General features: G+C 50.7%; 1 protein-coding gene across 1 annotated transcript in view; it reads right to left on the bottom strand.

Annotated features, from left to right (window-relative positions):
* Positions 1-27,795, bottom strand: part of ASTN2 (astrotactin 2) — a 317,145-nt gene that overhangs the window by 178,345 nt on the left and 111,005 nt on the right. The window contains exons 6-8 of the mRNA XM_066332467.1: positions 21,123-21,269; positions 8,975-9,142; positions 42-126 (exon numbers count right to left, since the gene is read on the bottom strand). Coding sequence (XP_066188564.1) covers positions 42-126; positions 8,975-9,142; positions 21,123-21,269 — 400 coding nt within the window. The remainder of the gene's footprint in view (positions 1-41; positions 127-8,974; positions 9,143-21,122; positions 21,270-27,795) is intronic.

Here is a 27,795-nt window from a genome sequence, read left to right as displayed (position 1 = left end):
GAGGCGGGGCAGAGCCAGCCCAGTCCAGTGTCCCCACTCACCCCTCGCTGTGTCCCCAGTCGCTGCGCACACACAGGTGCCGGTGCACGGGGTCCGGGGCGTACCCTTCATGGCAGCTGCACTCTCCTGCAACACAGCAGGGAGGGGTGAGATGTCTCTGGTATGGCAGTGACTGCACAGTCAGGCCCTCCTCCCCTGCTGCCTGTCCCTGCCTTGTCACAGCCACTCTGGTCCCTCTTGTGCCTCCAGAGCACTTTGGGCTCCACAACCCCCCAGAAGATTTGGAAAGCTGTAAAAAACCTGTAGTTATTCTCGGGGAGAGGATGACATGGACCAGAACCCACAGTAGCTGGGGATGGGGTTTCATGATGCAGAAAGTCTGTCCTTAACCAGTGTTCCTGTGCAGTCCTGCAGCCGAGGGTTCACTCCTCAGCAGGGATCTTGACCTCCCTTGAGCAGAGCAGGGTCCACCCCGTGCAATCCCCAAGGTGGACACCACAAACCCATCCCACATCCCCTTCCCACCTCTGCTCTGCCACCTGCCACCAGGACAAGAGAGCAGAGACTTCTACAGCCCAAACTCCCACTGAAAGATGCAGAACCCCCCAACCTCCACCCTCCACAGACAGTTCCTGTGCTGTGTCCCCATCCCACAGCAAAGGAGCTCTCAGCCCTGCTCCCCTCTGCTCTCTGGGTGCTGCCTCCATCCTGCTCCTCTCTTTTGACAGCGGGAGAAGACATTTCCCACACCCGACCGCACTTGGCCCAAATTGATTCAGTGTTTGGTAGAAATACATAACCCGGAGCAAGAAACAGCAAAATCAAAAGATTAATTGGATTTGCACGTGGAATTTCTGCTACAAGCTGCTGCCAGTGTTCCCCCCCCCTACCCTCCCCTCCTCTCCCCATCGTGCCTGAGGGTGCAGCAAAGCTGAGCTGTAAACACTGCTGAGGTGGGGACCTGGGGAGGATGCTGGGGAGGTGGGCACCCCCCTCACAGTGGCAATGCAGACTGGCAGCTACCTGCGTGCTCCTCGGGATCCTAGGCAAGTTCTTAAAATGCCTCACAAGGATTACAGTAAAGAGCTTTATTGTCAGGAGGGAGCCAGATGGGGATTGAGTCGCTGAGATTTTGGAGGAAGAGACGCCTGGGAAGGGAGAGGCAGCAAAAAAAGGAAAGAGTGAGGGGGAAAAAAGGGACGGCTAATGATGTGCTAAAATGCAACAGCACCTTCATGAAATATTCACTGCCTCAAATGCGTCTAATATTAAAGATTAAATGTCCTGGGATTTGTCCTAGCGACTTGGAAGCACTGATTTATGATCTGTCAAAAGCTGCTAACCTCATGATTCATAACAGGGGCGGCAGGAACATTGCTGCTCCAAAGGGAAAGAGTTGGGAGAGAGATGGCAGCGCTTGGCCCTGCTCAGGCTCTTCCTTGCCTGGGGGCTGAGGCGGTCTCAGTGCAAGAAAACACAGGTCCTAATGGCTCCATCAGAGATTTTAAAAAAAGAAAAGTTATTTTTTTCCTTGGGTGCTTAGTACGCAAGTTTCCCCGGCCGTGCTGTGGATCATTAATTCCTGGCGCTTATTACATAACAAATATATGCTCTGCAAATGAGAGACATCTCAAAGTGCTTGCGAAGCAGAGCTGGGAGTCTTGGGGTATTGGCTCACACTCGGCTCCTGCCACAGAAATTAGAGCAAGTAAAGAAAAAACACCTACAGAGGTCAGCATCCCATGGCCCAAACGCCTCTCCCCATCTCGATGGCTGGGGGTGCTGGGTGGTGAACCCCCTTCCAAGGTGCAGGAGGGTTTAGTTTGTCTGCTGGCTTGTTTACTGCTCCATCAGCTTGGCATCAGAAGGAGGAACTCTATCAACCAGGAGAAATATTGATTTTATCGACTCCAATCCTGGACTTTCAGCAGCTACAGCCAGTGCTCGAGACTTTATTGGGAGGTTTATTGGGAGGTTTATTTCAGTAAGTGAGAGGGCAAGTTGTGCCACCAGCTGGGCAGGAGAGAGTGGGGATTAGCTTTCCACAGGTTTCTCAGGGTGTGCTACACCCCTTTGGCAGAGTTTTGGAAACTGGATAGGAAGGCTCCCAGCACGGGATCAGCTGAGTGCTGCAGTCTGCTGGAGGAGTGAGGACTCCATTGCCTCGTGTCAGATGGTTTAGGATCTACTCTGCTATCTGACAATTAGTGGGGCTTCCAAAAAATTTCAGCAGAACCTGCTGTGCTCTTACAGATTTTCAGGAGCTTTTACCCTCTCCCCAACAGCATTCACCTTCCTTCTTTGGCCCCCCAAACTACTCTGTTATTTTCAGTCTGTCCCCATCCTTCCCAGAGACAATGCTGAGCCAGGGAGGATGCTGAGTCTGGCTAAGCCCCATGGAATGAGAAATACCTGATAAAATGCCTGGAGTGGGGGGAACAGGATTCCCATACCTCTAAGCCCTCTTTAGGGTGTGTTTTTCAACATGCTGCTAAAATAAATCAAACCATCAAAAGGCCAAATTAAAGTGTCTTTGTTCAAAGCAACTGCATCCGAGATAGGCGCAGTTATCCACTCAAGCCTGCTGCAGCTAAGTTAGGATTCAAGCTGAGCTTGAAGCCAAAGTCAACCAAAGTAACCAAGTTTGACAAATAACTGCACCTGGAGCTGGATACAATTTCCACAGGTCCTGCACACGCCTCTGTGCAGCGTTCAGCTGTTGCAGGAGCACAAATGAATCAGGATCTACCAACCCCCAGGACAAGAATCCTGCCTCCCACTGCCACCACCCCACACCCTGCCCATGGCACGGGCATGCAGGGTCCTTCCTCTGCCTTTGGATTCAGAAGGCACAAACCAGGTTGGAAAATCCATGGCAATTTTTCAGCTGTTGCAGCCAAAGGAAGGATCACTGCTCACTCGGTATAAATGAGGGCAGATCTCAGTGCTCAGTTCTGGAGGTGCAAATTGTATTTCTAGTCTGTTATTAAACAGGCAGAGGCTTTAGCTTTCTTTTTTTATAGAAAAGCTGAAGTTGCTGAACTATTCCTTCATTACACTCTCCATGCTGTGCTGCTGCTTCTGCTGGAGTGGGAAAGGGGTCTCACACTGCCCCTACAGCCTCTCTGCCCATCCCCACAGTGCCCGGGAGCAGCAGAGCAGGGCTGCAGGATGAACCATCAGCATACCAGGATAAGCCTGTTAGCCTCATTGTGGAGAGAGCCGATCTGCTGATAATGCTGCAGGAATCCCCCTAATCCGCCCACCCCGTGCTCAGCAGGAAGTGGAGGCTTCCCTGTGCTCCCAGGGAAGCTGCTCTGTGCTGTCACTGGCACTTTTATTTAAGGAACTAGAGGAGCTTTGGCAGTGGTGGAGCAAAGCTGTTGTTCGTCAGCCTTCTCCTGGCACTGCTGGTGTCCGAGATTCCCTCTTCTGTGGCAGCACCTCCAACACTGGCACTCACCCCTGTCCTGGAGGAAGGCAGGGCTGTGCCAGGGCTGTGCCAGGGCAGTGCCCCAGCTGCACAGGCACACCCTGGGGACAAGTCCTGACTCCAGCTGGGATGGCAGCCTGATCCCAGAGGCCGTGGGGCTATAAACACACAGTTTTCCAGCTGTGTGAGCATTGCACAAACACCCTCACACCTGTCTCAGGACTGCCTCTCCCACACGAAGGGATGCAGAGCTCAGCCAGTTTTTGTGTGCACTCCTCTCTGGACACACACACTCCCTGCAGCGATCACACCAGCCCCAGCAGAGCATCCTCAGTCCCACTGAGCCTCAAAACTGGAGCACCACATTCCCAGCCTCCCAGTAAAGCTCTCTGGAAAGTTCCTCTTCTACCCCTGGCACATGCTGGTCCTGCCCTTCAGGGATGGCACTTTCCAAACCTGAGCCTCAGCTTCATCCTGATGAGAAATGCAACTTTTCTAAAAGCAGTTTAGCACTGAAAGAACAAGACAAAGGAAGTGGCTCCTGCCCTGCCGACCTGGCACTGAGCACAGAGGGAAGACCTGGAGTGAATTTGACATTTACCCCTCCTCTACCCCTGCTGCAAGTCACCCTCCTCACCCTCATCCATCACAGCACTTAAGTGCAAGCTTAACCTCCCAGGATTGTGCCTGAGTTAAAGCTCTGCACAGATTTAATTCTCATTATCATCTGCTCAGCTCCTACACCGCACCTCCAAGGAACACATGAGCTGATGACAGGAAGCAGAGGAGGCTCCTGAGGGTGGCCTGTGTGCCATGGCTGTGACCAGGACACCACTCTGGGCTGGGCACTGCCCCAGAGCTGGCCGTGGAGGGGTGAGAAGCCCCTGCAGCACCGGTTGGGTGGCCCATACAGGGGGACAGGGGCAGCTCCATACAGCAAAACCCATCCCTCTTCCCTCCTCCCCGTGCTCTTTAGACAAGCACAGAAAATGCCATTACAAGAACATTAGCAGCTGCAGGATTAAACACTCTAATGGCAGAAAATGAGAGTGCAAAGACAGCACAGATAACCTTAACTCGGCCCCTCGCAGGCATGAGTTTTGATTGCTGTTTATGTATAACACTTCAGCCTGGAGCTAAATGAGCTTGGGAGTTAACTGCCTGCTGCCCTGCTTGGTGCACGAGGCAAGCTGTGCTGCCACAGGAAAAGGAATGCAATATTACATGGGGTTTGACCAAGTTATTAAACTCCATACCTTAGAGAGACAGAACCTCATCCTATAAAAGTCTAAGTCAATAAAGGCACCGGGATCCTCCAACGGCAAAAACAGCAGAAGTGCACAAGAACAAACAAATATTGCTTGATGTGCACAGAACCTGTGTGGTATTAAAGTGAACTACAGGAAGCAATGGCTGTTTTCATAAACACAAATACACCCTCGCCAAGGCTGGTCATCCCCTGATTTACATGCTCAGCTCTGCAACCTCCAAATCCCCCTAACAGGTTGGCTTTAAAAAAATAGCTCTGTGTAAAATGACTTTCATCTGCCTCCTGCCCACAACACACCCCTGTCCTACCCAGACAGCAGTACCATCTGTGGCTCTGGTGACAAACTGGCCCATTTGGACGATGATGGAAACCCTTTTTTTTTTTTTTTTTTTTTTTTTTTTAATTCTCCTCCTGCCAATTTCCAGCAAAGAACCTTTGCTACTACATGTCATCTGGTTCTTTCAAGCTCGTGCTTGCTGCTTTGGTGGTGGAGGGGCTACCAATTGTGGATGCAACGAGAGAATTTTGATGAAGAAACGCCTGATTTATAGATGGGGAAAAAAAAATTTCAACACATTTGCACCTGCTAATCAAGGTAGCTATCCATCTCATTTATGCCACTGCGCCAGCAAGCCTGACAGCACAAAATCAGAGGCTGTTTCTTCCAGCATTTGGCCCTGAGGGATTGATTCTCCAGCAGGTCTCTTCAGCAATGCCCACAGAATGTGCAAGTGAATCAGTTTTGTGCATACAAAGCAGGTAATTGTGCTCACAAATCAGGATTTGCATATGCTGCTGGAAAGGGATGCTCTCCTGGAGGCTGGGAAGGGAGGCCAGCAAGGCAGCAAGCACTCCTGGATTTTACCCAGGGGTATCCCAGAGCGTGGCACGAGCGGCAGAACCAGCAGTGCTCCCACATCTCTTCAGAATATGGAGAGTGAGGAGAGCTGACAGCCAGTCCCACAGGACAACAAACCTTCCCTGCTCTTGTCTCAGGCAGCACAGGCAGCACCTGCCAGGAGGACGGGGGATTTTGGCTGAACATGTCCAGCCAAGCAGCATATCCTGCCCTGGAGAGGTGCCTGTCCCAGCTGATGTGGCAGCTGGGCATGGTCACCGTGTCACATCTGCAGGGAGGGGCCCTCAGCAGCGTTCATTTGTCCCTGGATTTGCAGTCAGCCCAACCAGCCTGCCCGTTTCCAAGGCAGGAGGGGTGAGGGAGATGACATTTTGCTCATGTGCAGATGTCAGTGCTCCCTCTGAAACGCTCTGATGAGCTGGGGCTTTGCAACACAGGTTTCAGATTTGTCAGGGGGGCAGCAATCATTTAATTAAAGAGTGAGTCACATGATAGAGATGCGAGGGAAGGCAAATTAAGGTCAGGCAACAAAGTGGATTTTGACATTTCCTCGTGTTTCAGAGCCTGTCTTCACTGGGAATTATTCTTCACACTGAAGGAGTGCTGGGTGTCTGGAGTCACAAGTCAATGCATTGTACAGAAAAATCCCATCCAAAACTCCAACCCAAAGAGTGTGCAGGGAGAGGCAAGAGCTTGAGTGTCACCAGAGAGAGCGCATGTGACCTGGGGCTCTGTCCCAGGGTGTGCCTGGAGCCCATGGCACTGCCACCAAGGACAGGTCCTGCCCACAGAGGTCTGTCTACACCTTGGAGCAAGGAAGCCTGGGGCAAGACTGGATCCACACTGCCATGGAGTGGCTCCAAGGGTAAGGCTGAGGTCACATTAGCCATAAACGTGCTGGAGGACCTCAGTGCTGGCTCTTCTGCTCTTCACAGAGGCAACTTGAAGGCTTTCGGCCTCCAGAGAGGACAAACTTCAGTCCATCATTCTCATGGATTCTCTGTCCAGCCCGAGAAGGCAGAGGACAGGGGAATCCCTGGCACCCATCACTTGGGATGCTCACAGAGAGGATAAAATCCCTGACCCGAAAAGGTTGAAATCCAGACAGGATTTATGTGCTGCAGTAAAACCACAGGCCTTCCTCTCTCGTGGTGATAAAAATAAATCACCCTTAAAAATAGAATGGCATTAATAAAAATAAATCTAAAAGTACATGCAGTGTATCATGGGGTTACAGTCTACCTCAGCCTGGTGGGGAAACTTCTCACCAGTTAAAGGCTGGTCAATGGTGACGGACAGACACAGCGCACGGGGTTATGTCCTGAGGTACAGGGTCAAGCAGGTACCTCCAAAGGCCTAATTTCTGTTATTGTGAAGTCTGGACCTCTTGAGTCTCAGATTTAGGCTATGAAAGTCAGCAGCCCCATCACCCAGCCCCGCTCGATCCATGCAGATCCAACTGGCAGAAACAGGAGAAAAATGCTGGTTTATTCATGTGCACAGTCCCAGGCTGGAGAGAGGGGGAAGAAGCCCACAGACAGATTTCAGGAGAGGGCCCTGAAGGCTGAGCTGCTGCTCTGGCCTCTCCATGGGCAGGCAGGGACCAGGGGCACCAGGGCTGGGAGCCACAGAGCAGCTGCCAGGGTTCAGCTGCAGCACAGTGCTGGGGCAGAGCAACTCCCAGGACAATGAGCATCGCTCCCTTCCCTACAAACAAGATCTGACACATCCTGCTCAAGCGTGGGGCGTCCAGCAGGAGCTGCTGGGAGCTGGGGACACAGCAGGAGTGGCAGCTGGGCTGGCCCCCAGAGCAGCAGCTCCTCACAGCCGAGGCCATGGCAGGATCCAGCCAGCCCTGCCACTGCCAGGAGTGGGGCTGCCGAGGGGAGCCCAGGGCCCTCTCAACAGGGGACTCGTGTCTGGCTCCATACAGTCTCCCTTTGGTTTCTGCTGCAGGCAGAGTTGTTTCTCTCCTCCTCTGAACCAGGGGACAGCTGACTGCATCTCCCCTCTCCCACTGAGGTGGCTGCGTTTTGCCAGTGCCTGAAACAAAAATCCTTCTGCTCTGTGACATCTGGATGAGAAGAGCTTCCTCCTGCACCATCTCCATCTGTCAGCGTGGCTGTTGGCACCTCCCAGCCCTCCCGGGGACTTTAGGTGATGCCCAGGGCTGTCTACACAGGGAGTTCATCCAGTGTCACGGCTCTGCTGAGCCATGCCTGCCAGTGCCTCCGTGGAGACAAGCCTTGAGGAACAGGAATGCTAAGAAGAGAAAATTGTCTTGACCAGGAAAATGAGTTTGTAAGGCCAAGTTCATTATTTGCATCTCAGCTGAGCAGGGAGGGATGAGAACAGGGTCACCCCCACTACCCCATGAGGTGTTCATGACTCTGAAGGATTTCTTATTCTAATCCATGTATTAATGACAGCCAGGGGCTTCGGGAGGCTTAGGAAAAGCCTTCTCCACAGTGAGCCATCCTTTAAACCCTCTGGCAGAACCAGACACCAATATTTACTTGCAGCCATGAATCTCATACACACAAGAGGTGAAGAAGCTCGTTGCTGTGGGGGCAGCAGCTCACATGGAGAGCTGGGACTAAGCTGGGATGGCACCTCTCTGCAAGGAGAGGGGTTTGGGTGCTCTTCAGACACTCAGCAAGCCAGGACCACCAGGGACACTTGTCTGCACACCACCAAGAAGGCATCCAACCCAAGGCTGGTGAGTCACAGCACAAAAACCCAGCAGAGTCCCCAGGCCACCTCCCTGTGCAGGGTCCTGTCACCCTGTGTGGTTTGCTGTGTTCTGTGCTCCTGGCTCACTGCAGACTCCAGGACTCCCATGTGTCATCCAATAATGACAGAAGGGAAGGTGTCACTTGTCCTCGGCCCTGCTGCTCCACAGGCAGGAGATGCACACCACCAGAACATGCCCAGCAGAACACTCTTTTAGAGATGATGAAGGATGGCAGAGTCCACAACTCCACCAGGAATGGTTGGAGGACAGATCCAGCCTAGGTAACCAGCAGGAACAAGCACTAACAGGAATCATGGTGCTCTGCATGTAAATGGCCAGAAAATAAAGGGCTGGAGATGGTAAATTCATGAGTAGGTTTTCCAGGCTGGACAGCAGAACAGCTCAACTTAGATGCAGATAAGCTCCAGGGGCCTGTACAGCTGCCACACCAAAGAACGGGTAGATTCACCATTTCAAATCCCCATCTTGTGCCCATCTTCACATTCTGCTGATCAGGGCCACCACTTTGTGACCACGCTAGTACCTCTCAGTCCCCCATGACTACCACCAGGCTGAGCAGAGGTGACCCAAGAGGGCCCCAAAATACCCAGGTGACAGATCTTTTCCCTCACACCTCCGAGCTTTCCAAGGTCTTCACCCTCCCCCAGCTTCCCTTACCTGTGTCTTGGTCACACAGCTGCTCACAGGCGTCCGTGGTCCTCTGTCCACAGAGGTCTCTCACCCAGGGGGACGTGGCATTGATCTGATAGTACAGGGACAGCTTGGCTGGGTTAAGCCAGTCAGAGATGTCCAGGTAACTCCCCTCGCTCACAACGAAGCTGCTGCCTGGGGGGAGTGGGAAAAAAGCATGTTAAGTGAGTGTGGAAATCTGAAAGAAAAACCCCAAATGTGCATTTTGGCCCAACATCAGAACACTGAACTCTTCACGAGCTGCTGCGATGATGACACCTGAAAAGCAATAATGACTTCACTAACAGCTGGTCCCAAAGAACTTCATTTGGTCACTCCTCTCCAGAGGAATGTGCTCCAGCCCATGGTCCACCAGCTCCCTGCCCTGACACTACGGAGATTTGATTCCCAGGTCTCTGCAGAAATGTGGACCAGTGTAATTATTCTGATGTGTAATCAGAGCATCACTGCCCCAGCTCAGGGAGGTGGAGCTCAGGCTCAGCAGCAGCAGGACCTGTTCACCTTTTGTTGGAGGTGAGTGGATCGGCCCAACACAGAACTTCTTGTCTGAGTTGTCTCTTACCAGACACTCCTCCACTTTCCCCCTCCTGTGAGTTAAAAGTGAATTCCTGCCAAAAATATTTTCTTACAAAATCTTACGCTTCTTTATTTTGCGAAGTGTATTTTTCCCCACTGGCATCTGGGAATATGCATCATCTAATTAGCCAAATAGATTTTCAGTTCAGCCCAATCATTTCCTTATCTAACATCTGAGGCCCAGCATCGCTTGGGGGATTTTGCAGGCACAGAGGTCCTCATTAACTCTGATCTTCAATTACATTGATTATAAGACTGCCTCCATAGCAGTGCTGCACAGATCAGAGAGGAGCCGAAAAACCTCTGCCATTAAGTGGTGTTTTGCTAAACTTACCATGGTAAAAGCCTTTAAAAAGAGGGGAGAAGAAACCTGCAAGGAGGAGTGGGCAAAGGAAACTGCCAGGTAGCCCAGGAACCCAAAGCCACCTTTCCACTCAGTCTGAGAAACTGCAACATGGGCAAAACTTGCATCCACTGTCTGAAGATTAAAATCCTCCTCAGAGATTACCCAGGGACAGCAAGTCTACAGATCCAGGGCCTATTGTCATGAAACTTTAAGGCTTATGACATTTAGTAAAGGACTAGGACACCATTCTTTTAAAGCATCAATTTACTTTGATGAAAGCCAAGAGATTTAAAAAGCAGGACAACAAACCTGCAGCAGCAGCCACCCCACATGAACCTGCTCGAATACAAACTGTGGATCTCCTTTTGAAGAGGATCCCTGATGCTTAGCAAGAGGGAGCCCTTCTCACCCTCATCCTGCGCCACATTATCCATGCAAAGGATAAAACAAGCAGAGCCTCAAGTCAAGCAGCCCAGCAAGTGACCTCATTTTCAGGCATCCCAAGATCTCAGCACCGTCCAAATCCAAGCCCTAATTTCCCATAAACTGAGGTCTTTGACCCTCAGAATGTTTATACACCATAAACATATTCACAGACGCATTTCTGCACTCAAAGCCAATGGAGGCTGCCAAGCTACTGACTGCTCAGGCAAATGAGAATGAGACATCGGAATCCAGCATCTCTGGAGGCACAGCAAGGCAGGAGCTGCCCCGCCAAGGCTGCAGGATACATCTCAATCAGACACAAGGCAGCAGTAAATCACTGGGTAAACCCTCCCAGCACCACTGGAAAGCAGAGAAACACTCAGCACTAAGTTTCTTAGAGCCACGCAGTTTTATCTCTAATTATTCTTTTCAATGAATTTTTAAAGATAGCCTTACATACCAGTAACAACAATTACTGGCTTCTCTTCCCAAACTGAAATGCATCGTGCACCCTTTGGGAGTGTTTACTATTTACATGTAGGTGTCTATGTAGTAACCTGTCAATTTTGTTTTCCTCCTGATTTCCGCAGCTCCCTAATAAAGAGCAAGGCTTGGGAAGCACGTAGAGTTGTTTTGAGACTCAGCTACAGACAACTCCCTCTGCACCCAAGGACTGAAGAGCGAAACCAGCAGCTCTTGATTAAATCCCTACTTAATGAACCCCACTTCTGGTTAAAATACAGCTTGGAAGCTGCAGAAGCAAACCCGACACAAAGCAGACGCATCATTCGTATCCCGAGAGGTGAAGGTGGCAGGAGCTGGCAGAGGACCTTGGCCCAGGACAGCAGGGAGAGCCCATGGTCAGGTGGGTGATGGAGGGGTGACCTCTGCAGCTCCCCAACATGGAATCCTTTAGGTGGAAAAGACTTCTCAGATCATCAAATCCAACTGTTCCCCCAGCACTGCCATGGCCACCAGACCATGTCCCCAAGTGCCACAGCCATGCACCTTTTAAATCCCTCCAGGAATGGGGAGGACATTTCCAGGACAACCCTTTCTGGGAAGAAATTTTTCTTTATATCCAACCTAACCATCCCCTGGTGGAACTTGAGGCCATTTCCTCTTCTCCTATTGTTTGCTACTTGGGAGGAGAGGCCAAACCCCACCTGGTTCCACCCTCCTGTCAGGGACTTGTAAAGAGTGAGAAGATTCCCTCCAAGCCTCCAGCTCCTTCAGCTGCTCCTCATCAGGCTTGCGCTCCAGCCCCTTCCTTGGCTCCAGGGATTTTGAAGATTAATTACTTATTTTGATTTTAGTAAGTCTGATTGAGAAATCATCCTCATGATCAGCTTTTTCAGGGGTTTTGTGTTTGTTTGTTTGAAAAGCAGCAGTGAAAACATTTCAATCCAAAATTCCTGAAAAATTATGTGTAAAAAACCCAAACCTGGGGAAATTAAAGGTTTTAGTTTCCTTCCTTCCTCCCTTCTTTCCTTCCCTTCCCTTTCTTTTCCTCTCTTTCCTTCCTCAGAGGAGGGACAGGACAACTTCCAGCAAGGAAATTTCTCATGTCTCTGAAGCTGAGTGTGTGGCAAGATTTTGAGAGACATCTCAAGGTGTTCCCAGACATCCTCATCACCTTCGCTCCCACGGCAAACACAAACACCCAAATCTCCATCCCTTTATAGCTTGCCTGGGAAACAAATAACAGAAAAAGGCCTTCTACTAATATTTTGAAAGCTCAAATTCTGATGATTTCAAAGCCTTTTCACCAATTTTTTTTCTCTTCACTTTTGAAGAATCCACCCATAGAAAACAATTTTCAAAAGTTACCATCGTGTACGTATCAAAACCACCTTGAGAAGCTCAGAAAGGGCAGATTGAGGAACAAATCCTTTTAGGAACTACCAAGAACAAACATTTTCTAAGCAAGAGCTGTTTCAAACACCTTCAGCTTGCAGGGAACATCAGCTGGATTTGTTTTCCACAACTGCAGTTTCTGGATGGTGGGAAGGTGAGTGATGGGGGACTTGAGGGGGGTAGAACCCACTACAAACTACCCTCCTAAAACCTTCCTCGAGGACCTCAGACCCTACTAAATCACCCCCAAACCCAGTTTGAAGCACATCTTCAGCTGCTGCCTGCAGCCCCCTGAGCAGGTGCCAGCCCAGACCCTCTGAAGACACCTGAAGGGACTGTCCACCCTGCTGGCCTCTGCTGCCAACCTCCCAGGTCTCCTCCTAGACACAAATTTCAGGCTTCCCACTCAAAGCCTTGCAGAAACCTCCCTTGGATGGAGACATTTAGGTCTCAGGATAAAGTGACCATCAACCAAACAAGTGAACACAGAAACAAAACGACAACTCTGCGACGCAGCACCACCTCCCAGGAGCCCCACATCAATGTCCCTCAAATGCTGTTGGCTTTAGGAGGCAGCCAATGCCACAGAGCAGTGGAGAACACCAGGAATGTACAGTTTAACACGTGGACAGAGTGTTATGAGCCCTGTGTAAACATATCAGTCTCGGAGGGTGTCCTGCACCTCTCAGAATGGCTGGCAATAATTCTGCGCGATGGCTCTTCAGGTGTGTTTCGTAAAGCAAAAGGTTTAATAAAGACAAAATAACAAATGATACAGAAACAAAAGAAAAATTGAGCACAGGTGTCAGAGAAGCCCCTGACACCTCGCTAAAACACACCAAAAAGCACTTGAGCTCCTTTGTGTATTTATAAATACTTAATGATTTGAAGGATAACCTGGCTTGTTGCCAATACAGTGTTACAGATGTTGAGAGACATTCCTAAAGCCCAGCCAGTGTCCCTGTGCTGCCATTGGACCAACCACAGTGAGAGTAAGTACCACAGAAGATTCCAGTCCATTTCCCTTTGAGTTCAAAGGTAAACTGAAACTCTTTTCCCTGTATAGAAACACCTGCTCGGGTGTGGGAGTGCACTCCTACACCAGGACACAGCCACAACCTCCTCCCAGCTCCACAAGGTCCAGCAGCCCCTCAGGGCATTGACTTGTTTGGGTTTCTGTGTTTGTGTTTTCCACTTCCCCTGTTCCTTCCCCAGCACTGATCAAAGCCGGATGAGTTAAGGCAGCATCAGAAGTTCATGTCTCTCATGCTGGGGTCTCCTTCAAAGTTCAGTGGAATTGCTTAAGCCCTGACAAAAGAGGTTCGAAGTTTTGACATTTCAAAAATCATTTTCAAGAACACAACAGGATGAAACAGCTCAGAAGAAATATCTAACAAGAGAAAAGAACAAAGCATCCAAAAGGCAGCCAAAAGAGTTTGGCTTTTCCTTTCTCTTTCTTTTCAAGGGAAAAGATCAAAACATTTTTTTTTTTTTAAGAACATCTATTTCTTCCTCCCTCTGCTCTTTTTGTCATCTTTGGTCCATTCACTGTTTCTTGGCCAACAAAACTCCTTTTCATCTAAAATTAGTATTTTGTGTTGGGAAGCAATGGGAGGTCATACTATAGATTGCTATTAATGTATCCAGCCCTATGCTATCACACAGCTCTAGTCCTGTTACAGGTTTTATAAACACTAGAGGAAAGCTGATCCCTCTTGTTTCATTCTGTAGGTACAAAGAATAACCCTATTTGAATTCTTTAGAGACCTCTTTTTTCCCTCTTGTTAAATTTGAAAGAGCATTGCCTAAGAGACAACTCCTCCCCTATCAGCTCTTCCCCTTGATCAGCTCTGCCCCTTGATCAGCTCTGCCTCTCCTGCCCTGGGCCCAGGGCATGAAAACTTCTGTTTCTTAAATTTCTCCCAGAAAATGCCAAAGAACCGGACACACTTTGGATGCCCAGCTCACGTGTACTGACTTAGGCAAGGAGATGGGTCTTGGGGCAGGACTGCACCCACAGACCAGCACAGTGCTCAGCTTTACCATCCCTCTCCTGCCCAGTGCAAAACCACGTAATTTGGGAATAATTTAAATAGTTTTAAGTCAAACTCTAAGTTCTATAGTCTAGTTTGAATCCAGAGGCAGCATCACACCGGGTTAAAATCCAAGCCAACTGTCTTTTTTTTTTTGTTTGTTTTAATTATTTCTCTTTTTGAGCAAGGTGAAATGCTTCAACAGAAAGTTATGATAAAAATATTAGCAAGCAGCACAAGCCTATAGACATGTTTTTCATTCAGTCCTCCCTCAGCTGAAGCCCTCACAGTTTATATCTCACAGTACCTGACTCCAGGGTGTATTTTCAGCACATGAACTGCCCCCATGGGCTCTCACCTCCCCAATACAATGATGACCAAACCTGAAGATCCCCTCAAAACACCATCAACCCTGCCAGAGCTTTTCCACCCTGGCAAAGCAGAAGTCAATTAGCAGCACATGTCTGTGTGTAATTACAGCTCAAACTGGCATCACCTTTCCTATGGGAGCAGCAGGGTTACAATTTAAGTGTTAAATTGCACTTCCTTGATCATTCTGACAGACTCTTTCTTTGGGTTTTCTTGTCAGTCAGTCTTGATTTCTCCAGAGTCGAGCTCCTGACAAAAAACACACATATTTATAAGGCAGGTGATGGCTCAGCCAACTTTTCCTAAACCTAAGCACAAAGAACGTGCCCACCCTGCCTTGTGGTTGAGCTCATGCTGCAACGAGATCTCCCATGGCAGCTTTAGACAGTGTAATTGTGGAGGTGTTGGGGAGAGCACATCTCTGTCCTCAGAAGGCATTTGGACCAGCCGTGGCTGAGACAGAAATGAGACTCCTGAAAAAAAAACCAAAACAACAACTTCTCCTTAATTCTCAGTATCTCCCAACTTGCACGCTGCAGCCTGGGGCACTCTAACAGTGATGCTCTCCAGATATCATAAAAGGGTTCAGGGAAATCCAGCCTAAATCTAATCAGATCACAAAGCACAGAGGAGCTGTGATAAGCTTGTCGTATGAATGCGGAAGTCAACGTTTACATCTCTCCATCCATGGGAGGGAGAGGTGGTCAGAGATGTGCCATCCCTCCCCAGATCACAGGGTAAATGGTGTAGGTAAAGCTCAGCAGGTGCCAGGAAATGCCCTCTCCCCACAGGGTGGGCACCTCCTGCCTCTCTCAGGATGTAACACGTGCCAGCTCTGACCAGCTCCTGCTCACACCATCCCAATGGCCAATCCCGCTGCCTTTGCTCCAGGGAATCCTGCAAAGGAGAAGGAAGAAGCATTTGGCTTCCCTTGCACGTGGAGCTGCCCCAGGAGCTGGGAATGCCTCTGGCAGGCACAGGGCTGGGGAGCAGCTGAGCAGGTTCACAAGCTTGTCAAAGCCACGATAAAAACATGATGTACTTCAGCCTCCAGAATCTTATTAGTTCTTCATGCAAAGAGCGTTCATGCCGTAAAACCGTCCTGGAATCCCTTTGATCCAAGCTGATACAGTTCATAAATTGATGTTAATATTTAGAGTTCATGTCTGGTAACACTGCAGCCATTTGCTCACATTTTCTTGCCAGGCAAGCAGCCACGGGAGCAGGAGTGAGCTGTAACACAGGCACGGAGGTGACCCTGGTGATTACGAGCTGCTGAAATAAAATGCAATTTGTAAAGCTGCCCCCAAACACCGTCACCTTACATGAAACACACAGGGCCTGGAGCAGCCAGACGTGACACTGAGTCTGCAACAAGAAAGTGTTGCTTCTGTCAAAGCCCTGACCCAGGTCTCCATACAGCAAAAACCCTGGGAGGAGAAAATAGCATAAGAAAAACTTTTTTTAAACCAATTCCTTCTGCTGATTTCAGAGGGGAGTGATGGATCTGGGAACAGCTGATGAACATGGGAGACCCCGATTTCAGAATCCTTCTGAAAGCCTGAAAAGATCACAGCATCACAGAATGCTTTGGGTTGGAAGTGGCCTTAAAGATCATCTTGTTCCACCCCTCTCCCATGGGCAGGGACACCCTCCACTGGACCAGACTGCTCAGAGCTCCATCCAGCCTGACCTGAGATAGTTTTGAGATGAGATCTCTTTCTCCATCCTTCTGGTACAAACCTGGGAAACTTCACCTTTAAATTGGAGAGTGTCTCCTGCTTCTCCTTGCTGCCAAATGGGGTGGGGACACAGCCAGTCCCCCACCTTCCATGGCTCATCCGTGTGGCCACAGTGCAGCCCATCCTGAGTGCCCTGAGGGCACGAGGTGATGCCTGGTCATCTCCAAGAGTTGCAGAAGACTGAGCAGGGAATGTCAAAAACAAACAATTTAAAGCAAGGCATTTAATTAAAACCAAATCGAGAAGTTGTCGTGAGTCCCAACAATTGCAGTCTGCAGAGCAATCTTCAGGGAAAATTAACACAGGCTGCTAATAGCAGCATCCAATTCATCAGCATCTTGGAGGAAAGAGTGGTGGGGGAAGGTAGGAAATAATCTGCAGATGAAACAATTACTGATCAGCTGCACGGCGAGGACAGCACGGCGGCGTTCAGGCAGGCAGACGCAGATGCACAGAGATTAAAAGAATAAACAAAAAAACAAGCTCCCTCCACCTCTGCCATCTTGTCAGATGCTCCAACCCAAAACACCATCTCGAGTGGAAATTCCACTTCTGCTGGCCTCTTGGCTTTGCAAGGGGGGACCTGGGTTTGCTCTCAGGGCAGCATTCATCCTGGGAGGGTTCATTTAGACCTGCAGGAGGGACACAGCCAATATATGGGCAGCTCATCAGGGTGGGGACACTGCCCACACTGAGCTCTGATCCCACACTGAGCACTGACCCCACACTGAGGACCCTGCCTGCCCACACTGAGCTCTGATCCCACACTGCGCTCTGATCCCACACTGAGAGCTGATCCCACACTGAGCTCTGATCCCACACTGAGCTCTGATCCCACACTGCGCTCTGATCCCACACCAAGCTCTGATCCCACACTGAGGACCCTGCCTGCCCACACTGAGCTCTGATCCCACAGCAGGAGCCCTGCCTGCCCACACCAAGCTCTGACACTACTCTACACCCATCCCACAGCCCAGCAAGGTCCAGAGGGATCACCACAACTTCCCTGGCATACATCTCAGAAGAGGAGGGAAGGAGGCTGTAAATGCCCCCAGATGTCTTTGACAGGAACCTGCTTTATGTTCTTTGCTTTATTTCCACTTATAAAACAAAGCCCTACAAGCCCCTCACTAAACACAGCTCTTGCTTCTCTCTGCACCACGGGAGGATCTCACCCACCTCCCCCACTAAAGTACAAACATCCACCCACACCGTATATAACCTCTCACAGGCTGTAAAAATGGGAAGCTTTAATTGATACTATATTTCATACTGTTGTGCAGCAAGGACGTACTCCAGGCTGAGCCCTCCAGAGTATCTTTCTCCACCCTGCCTTCCCTGCAAGCCATTCCCATTGCTCCAGCTCTACTTTTTGAATTATTACTAACAAGAAAAAAACAAAACCAAAAAACAACTATTGAATGTAGAGCTGAGTGGCTCACATATTCATAAGAGGTTTTATTACTCCGATGGAGGGGTTCTCTTTCCTTTCTTCCCTCCTTTGACACGGCTAAAGGGTCCTCTAAATAATGCCTTGCATTTCCATATCCTCATAAAAGCCACGACATTCTTTCCATAAATCTGAGCCACCTCTGAAATCAGAACAACTCCTTCTGCTCAGCACGGGCAGGGGCTGCCTCGAAACACAAAGCCCTGGAGCAGCAGAAGGGAGGAGAGGATGCTGTGTTGGAAGAGAGGATTTAGAGGCACCAAGTCATTTCTGGGAAGCAGGAGGTGGCAGCCCTCCCCAGCAGGGCAGCCCCTGGCAGGTTCTCCCTGCTCCAGCTGCTCCATGAAGGACGGCACAGCAGCTGCACAAAGCAGGCAATGATGCTCAGCGGGCAGCGAGGCAGGGGCGCCCGGCAAGTGAACAAAAGGAAGCCAACAAACCCAGAGAGGAATAGGGGCGATAGAGACAGGCTGGTTATTATAGAACCGCTGCCTGGAATATATCCTCCCAGCTTGGCTGCCAGTTGGCTTCTGGACCCAGTCCCTCCCCTTCCCCAGCCTGCCCCTCCAGCAGGCTCTGGAGCTGCTGTCTCTGACGCCATCCTTGCTGCAGCAGGGAAAGCTGCTCTTCTCCCAAGCTGGAGACATTTGGGGAAGCTTTCCCCTCCTCTTTCTTTTCTTGGCTCTGGCTGCTGGCACGCCAGAACTGGCTGGCATCTATTTAAAGTTTCCTTCAAAGCCGAGTTCTCATCGTCTAGGAGAGCGGTTTCTTTCAGCCCTTGCCTTTGTTTGGCTCCTGCAGAGGTGCCGGTAGCAGCTCCGCTTTCACATTTTCCTTGGCTCCTGGCGCCGATTGAAATTCCACATTTCAAAAGGGAATGGCAGGGCATCGCTCCCTCGCATGGGAACACCTCCCGTGAATGCACCAGGCCTTCTCGCAGAGCCTGCCTTACCCTCCTGTGCAGCACCAAAGGGAGCAGCTTCAGCCACCAGACGATGTCAGCGCACGGCGACACTCGCCAGACACGGTGCCACTGCCGGGTGTCACACCAGAAGCTGCTTCAAGGCTGATCAAAGCTCCCAGACTCTGCCAGGCCAAACACGTCAGCTCTGTTGTCACCTCGATGCCACAGGAATGCTCGTGCCAACCCCCTTCAGCACCCTGTGAAAAGCAGATTTAATCCCCCACGGGAGATCTCCAGGGAGGAGAAGGTCCCACCTTTTCCACCAGCATCAAACTCCAGGTGCTGAGCCTTGGTGAGCACATCCAGCCACACTTTGCCTGGGTATCACTGAAATTTCCTAACCCAGCTCAGTTCTGCCACGTCTTTAAATGCTTTGTAATATTTTGCTGCCAATTGGGTGGCGCCTTGGGATTTGTTGTTATTCAGAAAGAAGGGACAACTTTAAGAGCTTTTTTTCTCTTCCCAGGCAAGGGACTGTCATTGCATAAAATGATGAGATTTCAGGGAAAGTGATAGCCACTGCAAAATGTCTTGGCTGCTTCTATGCAAAGAATTTGACTGTTTCTCATAAAAAAAAAATTTTTAAAAAGTTTTCGCAGTTTGTAATTATATTTTACAGTTTCATTACAAAGCTCATTTTAATTCTCCCAACCGTTGTTACCAGTCCTCTTGCCACTTTCTCTTCAGAAAAGTCATTAAGTCGGGACTGGAAATCATCCCATTTCCCCCAGTTTCAAGGATATTAATCTGTTTTATTGGTATTTCATTGTCATTTTCATTCGAGTGTTCCCTGCATTTGCATAATTTGCATTGCCACCCCTTTCCTGGTGACAAGCACAGACTCAGCGTTTCACTTTCATTCTACAGAGACTCATTGCATTTTGTTTATTTTCTTCTTCAGGACACACTGTCTTCCCTGGGCCAGAACAACAAGCTGGGAGCAGCATGCTGAGGTCCTGTCTCCATCGCTGCCAGCCTGGCGGACCTTCAGCAATACCAGAACCAGTGTGAACTCCCAGTCCAAGTGCTGAAGTGGCCAGTGCCCATCCCAAGGGGACACAAGTTACCACTGGAGCAACCTCATGCCCCAAATGCAAAAGTTTCTGTTCTCCAGCTACTTGGAACCATCTGTGAAGATTTCAAGTATTCATGTGGGGCTTGGACAATCATTAAAACTTGTTAGAAACAGGTCAAGGTGTAGACAAGTCCCTGGTTTCAAATCCTTAAATCACAGAATCGTTTGGCTTGGAAGGGACCCTAAACGTCCTCTTGTTCCAACCCCATCATGGGCAGGAACAGCTTCCACCAGACCAGGTTGCTCAGAGCTCCGTCCAAACTGGCCTTCAACACTTCCAGGGATGTGGCATCTGCCCCTCGATGCTGTTTTCATGTCTCCACTCCACTGATGCTCAGTTCCTCCAATGTGTGAACACAAAATAGATCCTCTCCTCCTCTTTCCTACAAGGGCCAAGCTGTGACCACTGTGATATCCCAGCTACCCAGAGACTTCTCTTAGCAGGGCTAATCCCACTTCAAACACACTGGTGACTCCCATTCTGCCATGGGATGGTGATTTCTACTGCTCTCCACCAGCCCCTGCAGCTCTCATCCCGCTGTGTCTCTTTAACCATCTCCCACTCCCCAAAATATTAATCCCTCAAGAGCTGCCCTCCACTCCAAAGCTCCCAAAGCAGGTGCCTGTCCCAGAGTTGGCTGCACCAGGACACCCCAGCAGCTGGTGATGCACTGGCTGCATGCAGCACGGTTCTGGCAGACAGAAAGTGCCCCCTCTGCATGCCCCAAGCAGTGAGACAAGTGCAGGAGCTGAGGAATTGGAACCGACTGAATAATGGGTCCTGTCTGCTGGAAGAAAATGAAATTTGCCCTCATGTTACTGAAAACTTGCACTCGACGCTCACTGCACATTATAAAGAAAAGGTCAGTGAAACACAACAAATGCAAGGAGCCCAGTTGGAGAAAGCAATAAATAGTGACAGCAGCACTCATCTAATTTATCAAAGCATCTCTTCCTTTGCTCAAAGGCCAGCAATTTCCCTCCATGTTGCTGCAAGGGCTGAGACGAGCAGCTCTGCTGCTGCAGGACAGCAGGAAGCCTGTCTGTGCAGCTCCCAGAGCTCCTCAGTGAGTTTGGAGGAGAACAGACATATCCATCAGACACAATTAGCACCAACGATAACAACGATAATATTAATTGACGCGACTGAGATTTTTGGCCTCAGGCTTGTGGATGCACCTGTGGAAAGGGAGATCCCTGCAGCCAAACCCAGCTGGGGCGTTCCCAAAGAGAGGCCTGTCCCAAACACATGCAGAGGGGCAGCAGGAGGGTCTTACCATCAGCAATGAAGTGCTCAGGGACGTGGAGTGTCACCTTGACGGTCAGCGGGCAGGAGAGCTGCGAGCCGCAGACCACGGCCAGCACGCAGGAGCTGACGGCGATCAGCGTCAGCGCCGTCTTGTTCACAGGGCTCTTCGTGGAACCTGCAAGGCACACAGAGGGCTGGGTGCACGGCCAAAACGTCAAGCTGCACCCAGGCATTTCTCAGCAGAGGCAGGGGAGCCCCAGCACGGGGAAGGCAGGCGTTGGAAACAAGGACGGCAGCTCAGCAGGAGTTTGCACACCCCAGGACTCCCATCACACCTGCTTTGGCACGGGGCTTCATTTTGCCAGGGAAGGGAGAAAACCTGCTCAAAGCCCTGTGTAGACCCTCTCCCTGGGAACTTCTCCTCCCTGGAATCACTCATCACACCTGCTGTGCTCCCCTGCTGAAACCACCATCACTTCTTGTCAACGTTGGTTGGCTTGGCAACCCACTGTGAAACCCTCGTGGAGCAGGACAGAGCTAGGATGGCTGAATCACCATCAACAGCAGCTGGGTGGGACAGAATCCCCAAGTTTCATAGGGAATGTGGTGAAGCTGTGCAACAGAGAGTCATCCAGAGAGACCTGTCTGCCTCAGAAGATCCAGCTGCTCTTACTGGATGCAGACTGGAAATGTCAGGTGTCTAAATGAGACCCCCTCTACTGATGGAGACGACCAAGAACCATCCCCACGCCACTGTAACCCCACCAACAGGTCTCCACTGCCCAAGCCAGGAGTAGCCTTGGAGCCTGCATCCTTGAGACACCACAGATCCCCCCGGGGCTGCCCCGCTGCTGCTCTGACTGCACTGCATCCCCCACAGCCCCCTCATCCAACACCTTGTGCCAGCACCCTGCTTTGCTCCAGGATAACAGCACTCACAAGGCAGCTGCTTCCTTCTCCAGGGCTTGGGATGCAGCACTTGGAGAGTGTGATCACAGCAAGGAGAAGGCACAGCCCAGCAGTGAACCCAGAGGCTGCACAGCCCATTCTGGTGCAAGCTGAGATGACCCAGCTGCCAGGAGAGCTGACCACAGCCCTCCTCAGGATTCAGGTGAGGACACCTCTTGATTTTTGGAAGCCAGTGCAGCCTCTCCCCACGTGCACCCCAGCCCTCGTCACCTCATCAGCAAAGAGAGATTTAAAAAGCATCAGTTAGAAAACTGAATGGGAAATGGATCTGAGTTAGCACTTGCACACGCTGGAGTTTGCCTAAAGCTGCTGCTGGAGGTGCTGGTGCCAGGGCAGGGACCTCAGCCCAACCTGTGCTTTCCAGGCAGGGCACCAAGCCCACCATCCCCAGGTAGGAGCCTGCACAGGGGATGCTCCAACCAGGATTTGTAGGACAGGAGAAGTGGCTGATCTGCTGGAAAATAACCCCATCCATGAGACCAACAGGAGCAAGTAAATTGATTATTTATGAAGCATCTTCTTTCCTTATGCATGGATCATCTAAACAGCCTTCCCACTCCTATTTCACAGCTTTATCGCCAATCCCCTGTGCCCCTCACCTTGCAATCCTCTTTTTTCTTTTCCAATCTTTATTCATATCATCAGCATAAGTTAGCACCTCCATGGGAGGCAAAATCCTCCTCTTGCTGGGTATACTGTGCCTGCCACAACCCCTGCTTGGCTTGAAGTTATGACACGAATGCAAAAAGAAAAAAGAGGGGGGGAGGAAAGAAAAAAAAGTGAGGCAAGGAAAAAAAGCCCCCATGAGGATAAGTGGACGAAATCAAATATACAATGGACTAGACAACGCTGGATTTCACCCTTATAAATCACCTTTCAATCCAGGGTCTTAAAGTGCTTTGCAAACATTAAATCATAAATCCCTTATGAGTGAGACAAGTATTATCCCCTTTTCACAAAGAGCCCAAATCCCAGGTATGATGGCAGCTTTCACCAAACTGCAGCAGAGTGGAGCTGGAGGAATTAGGATTTCACATCCCCATTGGTCCATGTGGCTTCCTCTTTCCCCATGACTCAGAGGAGAGCAGCACAGGGACTTGAAACAGCAAAAAGCCTTTTACAGCTCCATGAATTTGAGCTTGGCTGCTCAAGGAAAGGGACAATTGCTCCAAGTCTCCTGTAACTCCCTTCCCTCCTGCACTCACTCATTTCCATCACTGCTAATCACTGACCTCTAGAAGTGCCTGTCGTTTGGGTTTGACCAACTGAACCAACACAAGGGAGCTTCTGCTTGAGCAGAAATTGGGTTTCCAGCTCAGCTCTTTATTGCTCATGACCAGTTTGCTGCCAGGTTTGAAGAGAGACTGCTGGAAAAGCATTTAAGGAAAGGGACAGGGCTTTTGTTTTCCATCTCTTTCCCTGCTCTGCAGACCACTGATACTCCAGCACTGCTGCGCTGCACTTAAACTCCTCTCTGGAGATAATCAGCTTCACTCTAAGCCTTTAAAAACACAAGCCAATGTATTATCAGCAAGGCCCTGCTAACCAAACCCACCTCAGCAGGTTCTCCAGGGCTTCACCCTGGTCCAGAGATGAGACAAACTGATCCCTTCCTCCTTCAGCCCAGGAAGGGGATCCAGACCCAGCTCAGTAGCTCAGGCATCCCCAGATAAACCCATGCCACAAATGAGAGGTTGACCTTGCTAAGCCTGTGCTTTCCCTCCCCTCCCTGTCATCTCCAGGCTCTCAGGGAAGTGTTTCAAGAGCAGATTTGAAAGTCCAGGTGCACCAAACCAGCTGGTACCAATGCCCTTCACCCAGAGGAGGAAGCTGGGTGGGGAATACAAGACCATTATGGATGGCTGAGAGCCCAAGCACCCAACAGAAATCCTGGTTTGTGTTTTTGATTCCAGAAAGCCCAGGAAGGAAGATGGTGACCAGGCATGGCTGAGACCAAACTCGCTGCCTAGATGTCTCTCCCCTAACAAATGCTTCATACATTAAGATGACCTCTGTATATCTTTAATCCAAGATGTTTCTGTAGTGCTTTGAGAGGTTGCAACAAAGGGAGTGGATGCCCCTGTGCTCATCCAGGCAGTTTGGAAGGGAAAAACATGGACCATGGGGATTCACAGGGAGTCTGCACTCAAGGAGTGGGCAGGCCACACCACTAGAAAATAAGAATAAATTACTTCTATCCAGAGAGAAATAACTTCTCCCCACAGCCCACAAAATCCAAGGAGAAAGAAGCAGAAAGGAAAGGGCTCTATTTCAGGGCAGAATCATACCTGCTCCCTGCTAGTGATCCAAGGGTGGCTTAATTAGACTGGAAAACAAGAGGAGTGTCCAGCACTGCAGTGAGAAAGACTCTGGCCACCACCACTTTCCCCACCCAGGATTTTTTTGTCTCCCCTCAAACCCCACTGCAAATTATCCTGCTGAGGGTGGGAGTCCCTGTGCAGACAGCTCAGAAACCACTTGCAAAGCAGCACATTCTCCTGAAAATTTTGCACCTGCTGCAATGAAGATAAATTCAAAGCCACTGCTGTAAACACGCAGCAAACAGCCCCTCCAAACGCACCGTGTCTCCTTTGAAAGATCATTTCCTCGTGCATTTAATTACTCACTGCTTTGTGCACTTTCCTTCGCCCGCCCAAAAGACAAGGAGGGGGGAAAAAAGCCCTACAAAACTCTGAGCTCAATTCTTCTTCATATTGGCAGCACTGCCTAAATTTAGGGGGGAGAAGGGAAAAAGCAAAAGAAAAGGTGTGTTCGGAACACGTATGGATTTATGAGCAACACAAATATCCCGTGTTCTCGGTAATATGCTGTTTCTAAATCAGGCTCATAAATACATGCTTGGGAGATTAGTCTATAAAAAAAAATAAACTTTAATTACCCCCTCTTTATCAGCACACAGCCCGTGGTGTTAACCATATGTGGGTGTTAAACGCCGAGTGCTTTGCAATCTTCCCCGCCCGTCCCCGGGAGATAATAGCATCACACGGAGCGCTCCGCGGCCACTCGGATATGGAAATGCAGCCCCAGCACCGGGGGGGACGAGCTGGGGAAGGCGAGCGGGAGAACAGCCGGGGCTGGCAGTGCTTAGCAACTGTGCTGTGCTGAGCCGTGCTGTGCCGTGCTGTGCCGTGCTGTGCCTGCAGAGCGCCCGGCACGGGGCCAGCAGCACCCTGGGGACAGCAACACCCTGGGGGGACAGCAGCACCATGGGGACAGCAGCACCCCTGGGGGACAGCAGCACCCTGGGGACAGCAGCACCCTGGGGACAGCAGCACCCCTGGGGGACAGCAGCACCCTGGGGGACAGCAACACCCTGGGGGACAGCAGCACCCCGGGGACAGCAGCACCCCCAGAGGGGACAGCAACACCTTGGGGGGACAGCAGCACCATGGGGACAGCAGCACCTCGGGCGGGACAGCAGCACCTCCAGGGGAACAGCAGCACCCTGGGGACAGCAACACCCCCGGGGACAGCAGCACCATGGGGACAGCAGCACCCCGGGGACAGAAACACCTTGGGGGGACAGCAGCACCCTGGGGACAGCAGCACCCTGGGGACAGCAGCACCCTGGGGACAGCAGCACCCCCAGAGGGGACAGCAGCACCTTGGGGGGACAGCAGCACCTCGGGGGGACAGCAGCACCTCCGGGGGAACAGCAGCACCCTGGGGACAGCAACACCCTGGGGACAGCAGCACCCCTGGCGGGACAGCCAGCTCAGCCCAGCCCAGCCCAGCCCAGCCCCGGGATGCTCCGGAGCTCGCCGCTGTCGCCGCTGTCGCCGCCGTGCCGGAGGAATCGGGCTCCTAATGACCCGTCGTTATGTTCCAGCAGAGGCTCGTTAATAGCATAGAGCAGCGTTTCCAGGACAGCCTCACACACTGACACATCTCCAGGTGCCGGACGAGGGGCAGATCATGTCCAATCCAATCAAACGCCAATTAAGAGGAGCAGTGGTGTTGGCAGGAGGCTCTGGCCATGGAGAGCCTCTGCACGGGGAGGGAGCAGCACTGCTGCCTCCCCTCCTGGCCCTGCAGCCTCCTCCTCCACAGCAGGACGGTCCCTGAGGGGACTGGCATGGGAAACTGGGATGGGAAATCGGGATGGGATGGGAAATTGGGATGGGAAATCGGGATGGGATGGGAAATTGGGATGGGAAACTAGGATGGGGATGGCAGATCCTCCTTGCAGTCAGGCACAGCTCTCCTGCACCATGACCCCTGGTGAAGCCTTCATGCACTACCCAGCCCCAGAGCCCCTTCTGTCTAAAGGAGGTGGATGTGGGGGCAATGAGCCCCCCAGGCAAGGGGGGAGAGCACAGGCAGGGGTTTCATCACACACCACCTACACCACACCTGCTCCCTGCCTCTTCTTGAGGCCTCTTCTCCACTGCAGTCCTGGACAAATCCCAAATGAAGGTGCCCAGTGAGGGTGCCCACAGCTACTGCCCACATCTGGGTCAGAGCTTGGGCACTGGGCAGTCTCCAGCCTCATCCCAGAGTCAGCAGGATGTGCATCAGCCCCGAAGTGGCAGCTTTGCTTCCCCTGTGTTGGAGGAGACCCCCCAGGAGCCCCTCCAAGGATGCAGAGGGTGCACAGGGATGCAGGAAAGGAGGAGGAAAGGCAGTCACATTGTGCAGCAGAAGGGTGAGATCAGTCGCTTCTGGATTTATAGAGGATTAGATCTTGCTGAGCACATGCTGAATCAGATTAATACTATTAACATTTATGAATTATCCTCTAGCAATTAGCCGAGACGTCCTCCAGTACAGCACAGGGAGCTGCAGAAAAGGCAGCCCTGAGGTGTGGGTCGGGGGGAGGAGGATGCCAAGGGGTGGTTTGGGCACCGTGGGGAGGTTGGGGTTGGGCTGCTGGACCCCACAGCAAGGTCAAGGGCTCATTGACCGAGCTCCTGTGTGTCCCAGGGAGCTCCTGTGCTCCTCCAGCAGCCTGAGCCTCGGCTCTTAAGGCGCTCCTGGAGTTATAAAGCCTTATGTACTGAATAAATGTATTTGCTTCCTAATTATACAGCGGCTGGTGGGGCTCCCCTTTGCTCTAAGGCAGGGAGACTCCACCAGCAAATTCCAACCAGGAGGAGGAAAGGGGCAAAGGCAAAGCCTTGAAGGCTGGGCAAGGAATGAGCAGCTGAGGAGAGGGGGAAATAGAGATGACCAAAGTGGCACAGGCTGAGATGCTGATCCACCAGCCCAGGGTCACCACAGGCAGATTCTCCCGCCCACATCTCTCACACCTCCTGGCACAGCCAAGGGGGGGAAGAATTTATGCAAACTCAATTTGCTCTTCTGGCACTGTTATATTTTTTTGCATTTCTCTGGGCAGGGACAATTAAAATCAATGAAGTCAGTTTTGCTTTCATGTTCTCAGTGCTGAATTGGTTGAGATAAAATCACATTAAAGAAACAGCTACATATTTAAAGGTAGATATTGCCTGCACTGGAATTTTCTTTCATGAAAATCAATGAAAGCACTTCTCCTGGAATTAAGGCCTGAGATTTTTTTTTCTTTTTTTTGTTTTACACTCCAAATGAGTCTCCGTTTTACAATATACACGCACAAAGGCAAATCTGAGTGGAAGGTTCCATTTTAAGGAGAAGAGAAAGCAATTTCCAATACAGTGTAGCAAAAACATTATTCCTACAGGAAAAAGGTAAAAAAAAGTAATCATTATCTATGAAATAGTTTGTGTTGAGTC

The sequence above is a fragment of the Sylvia atricapilla genome, chromosome 19 (genome assembly GCF_009819655.1).
Source record: "Sylvia atricapilla isolate bSylAtr1 chromosome 19, bSylAtr1.pri, whole genome shotgun sequence".
In the NCBI taxonomy this organism is placed as follows: domain Eukaryota; kingdom Metazoa; phylum Chordata; class Aves; order Passeriformes; family Sylviidae; genus Sylvia; species Sylvia atricapilla.
Note: the sequence above shows the minus strand (reverse complement) of the source record. Positions and strands in the feature narration are given on the sequence as shown.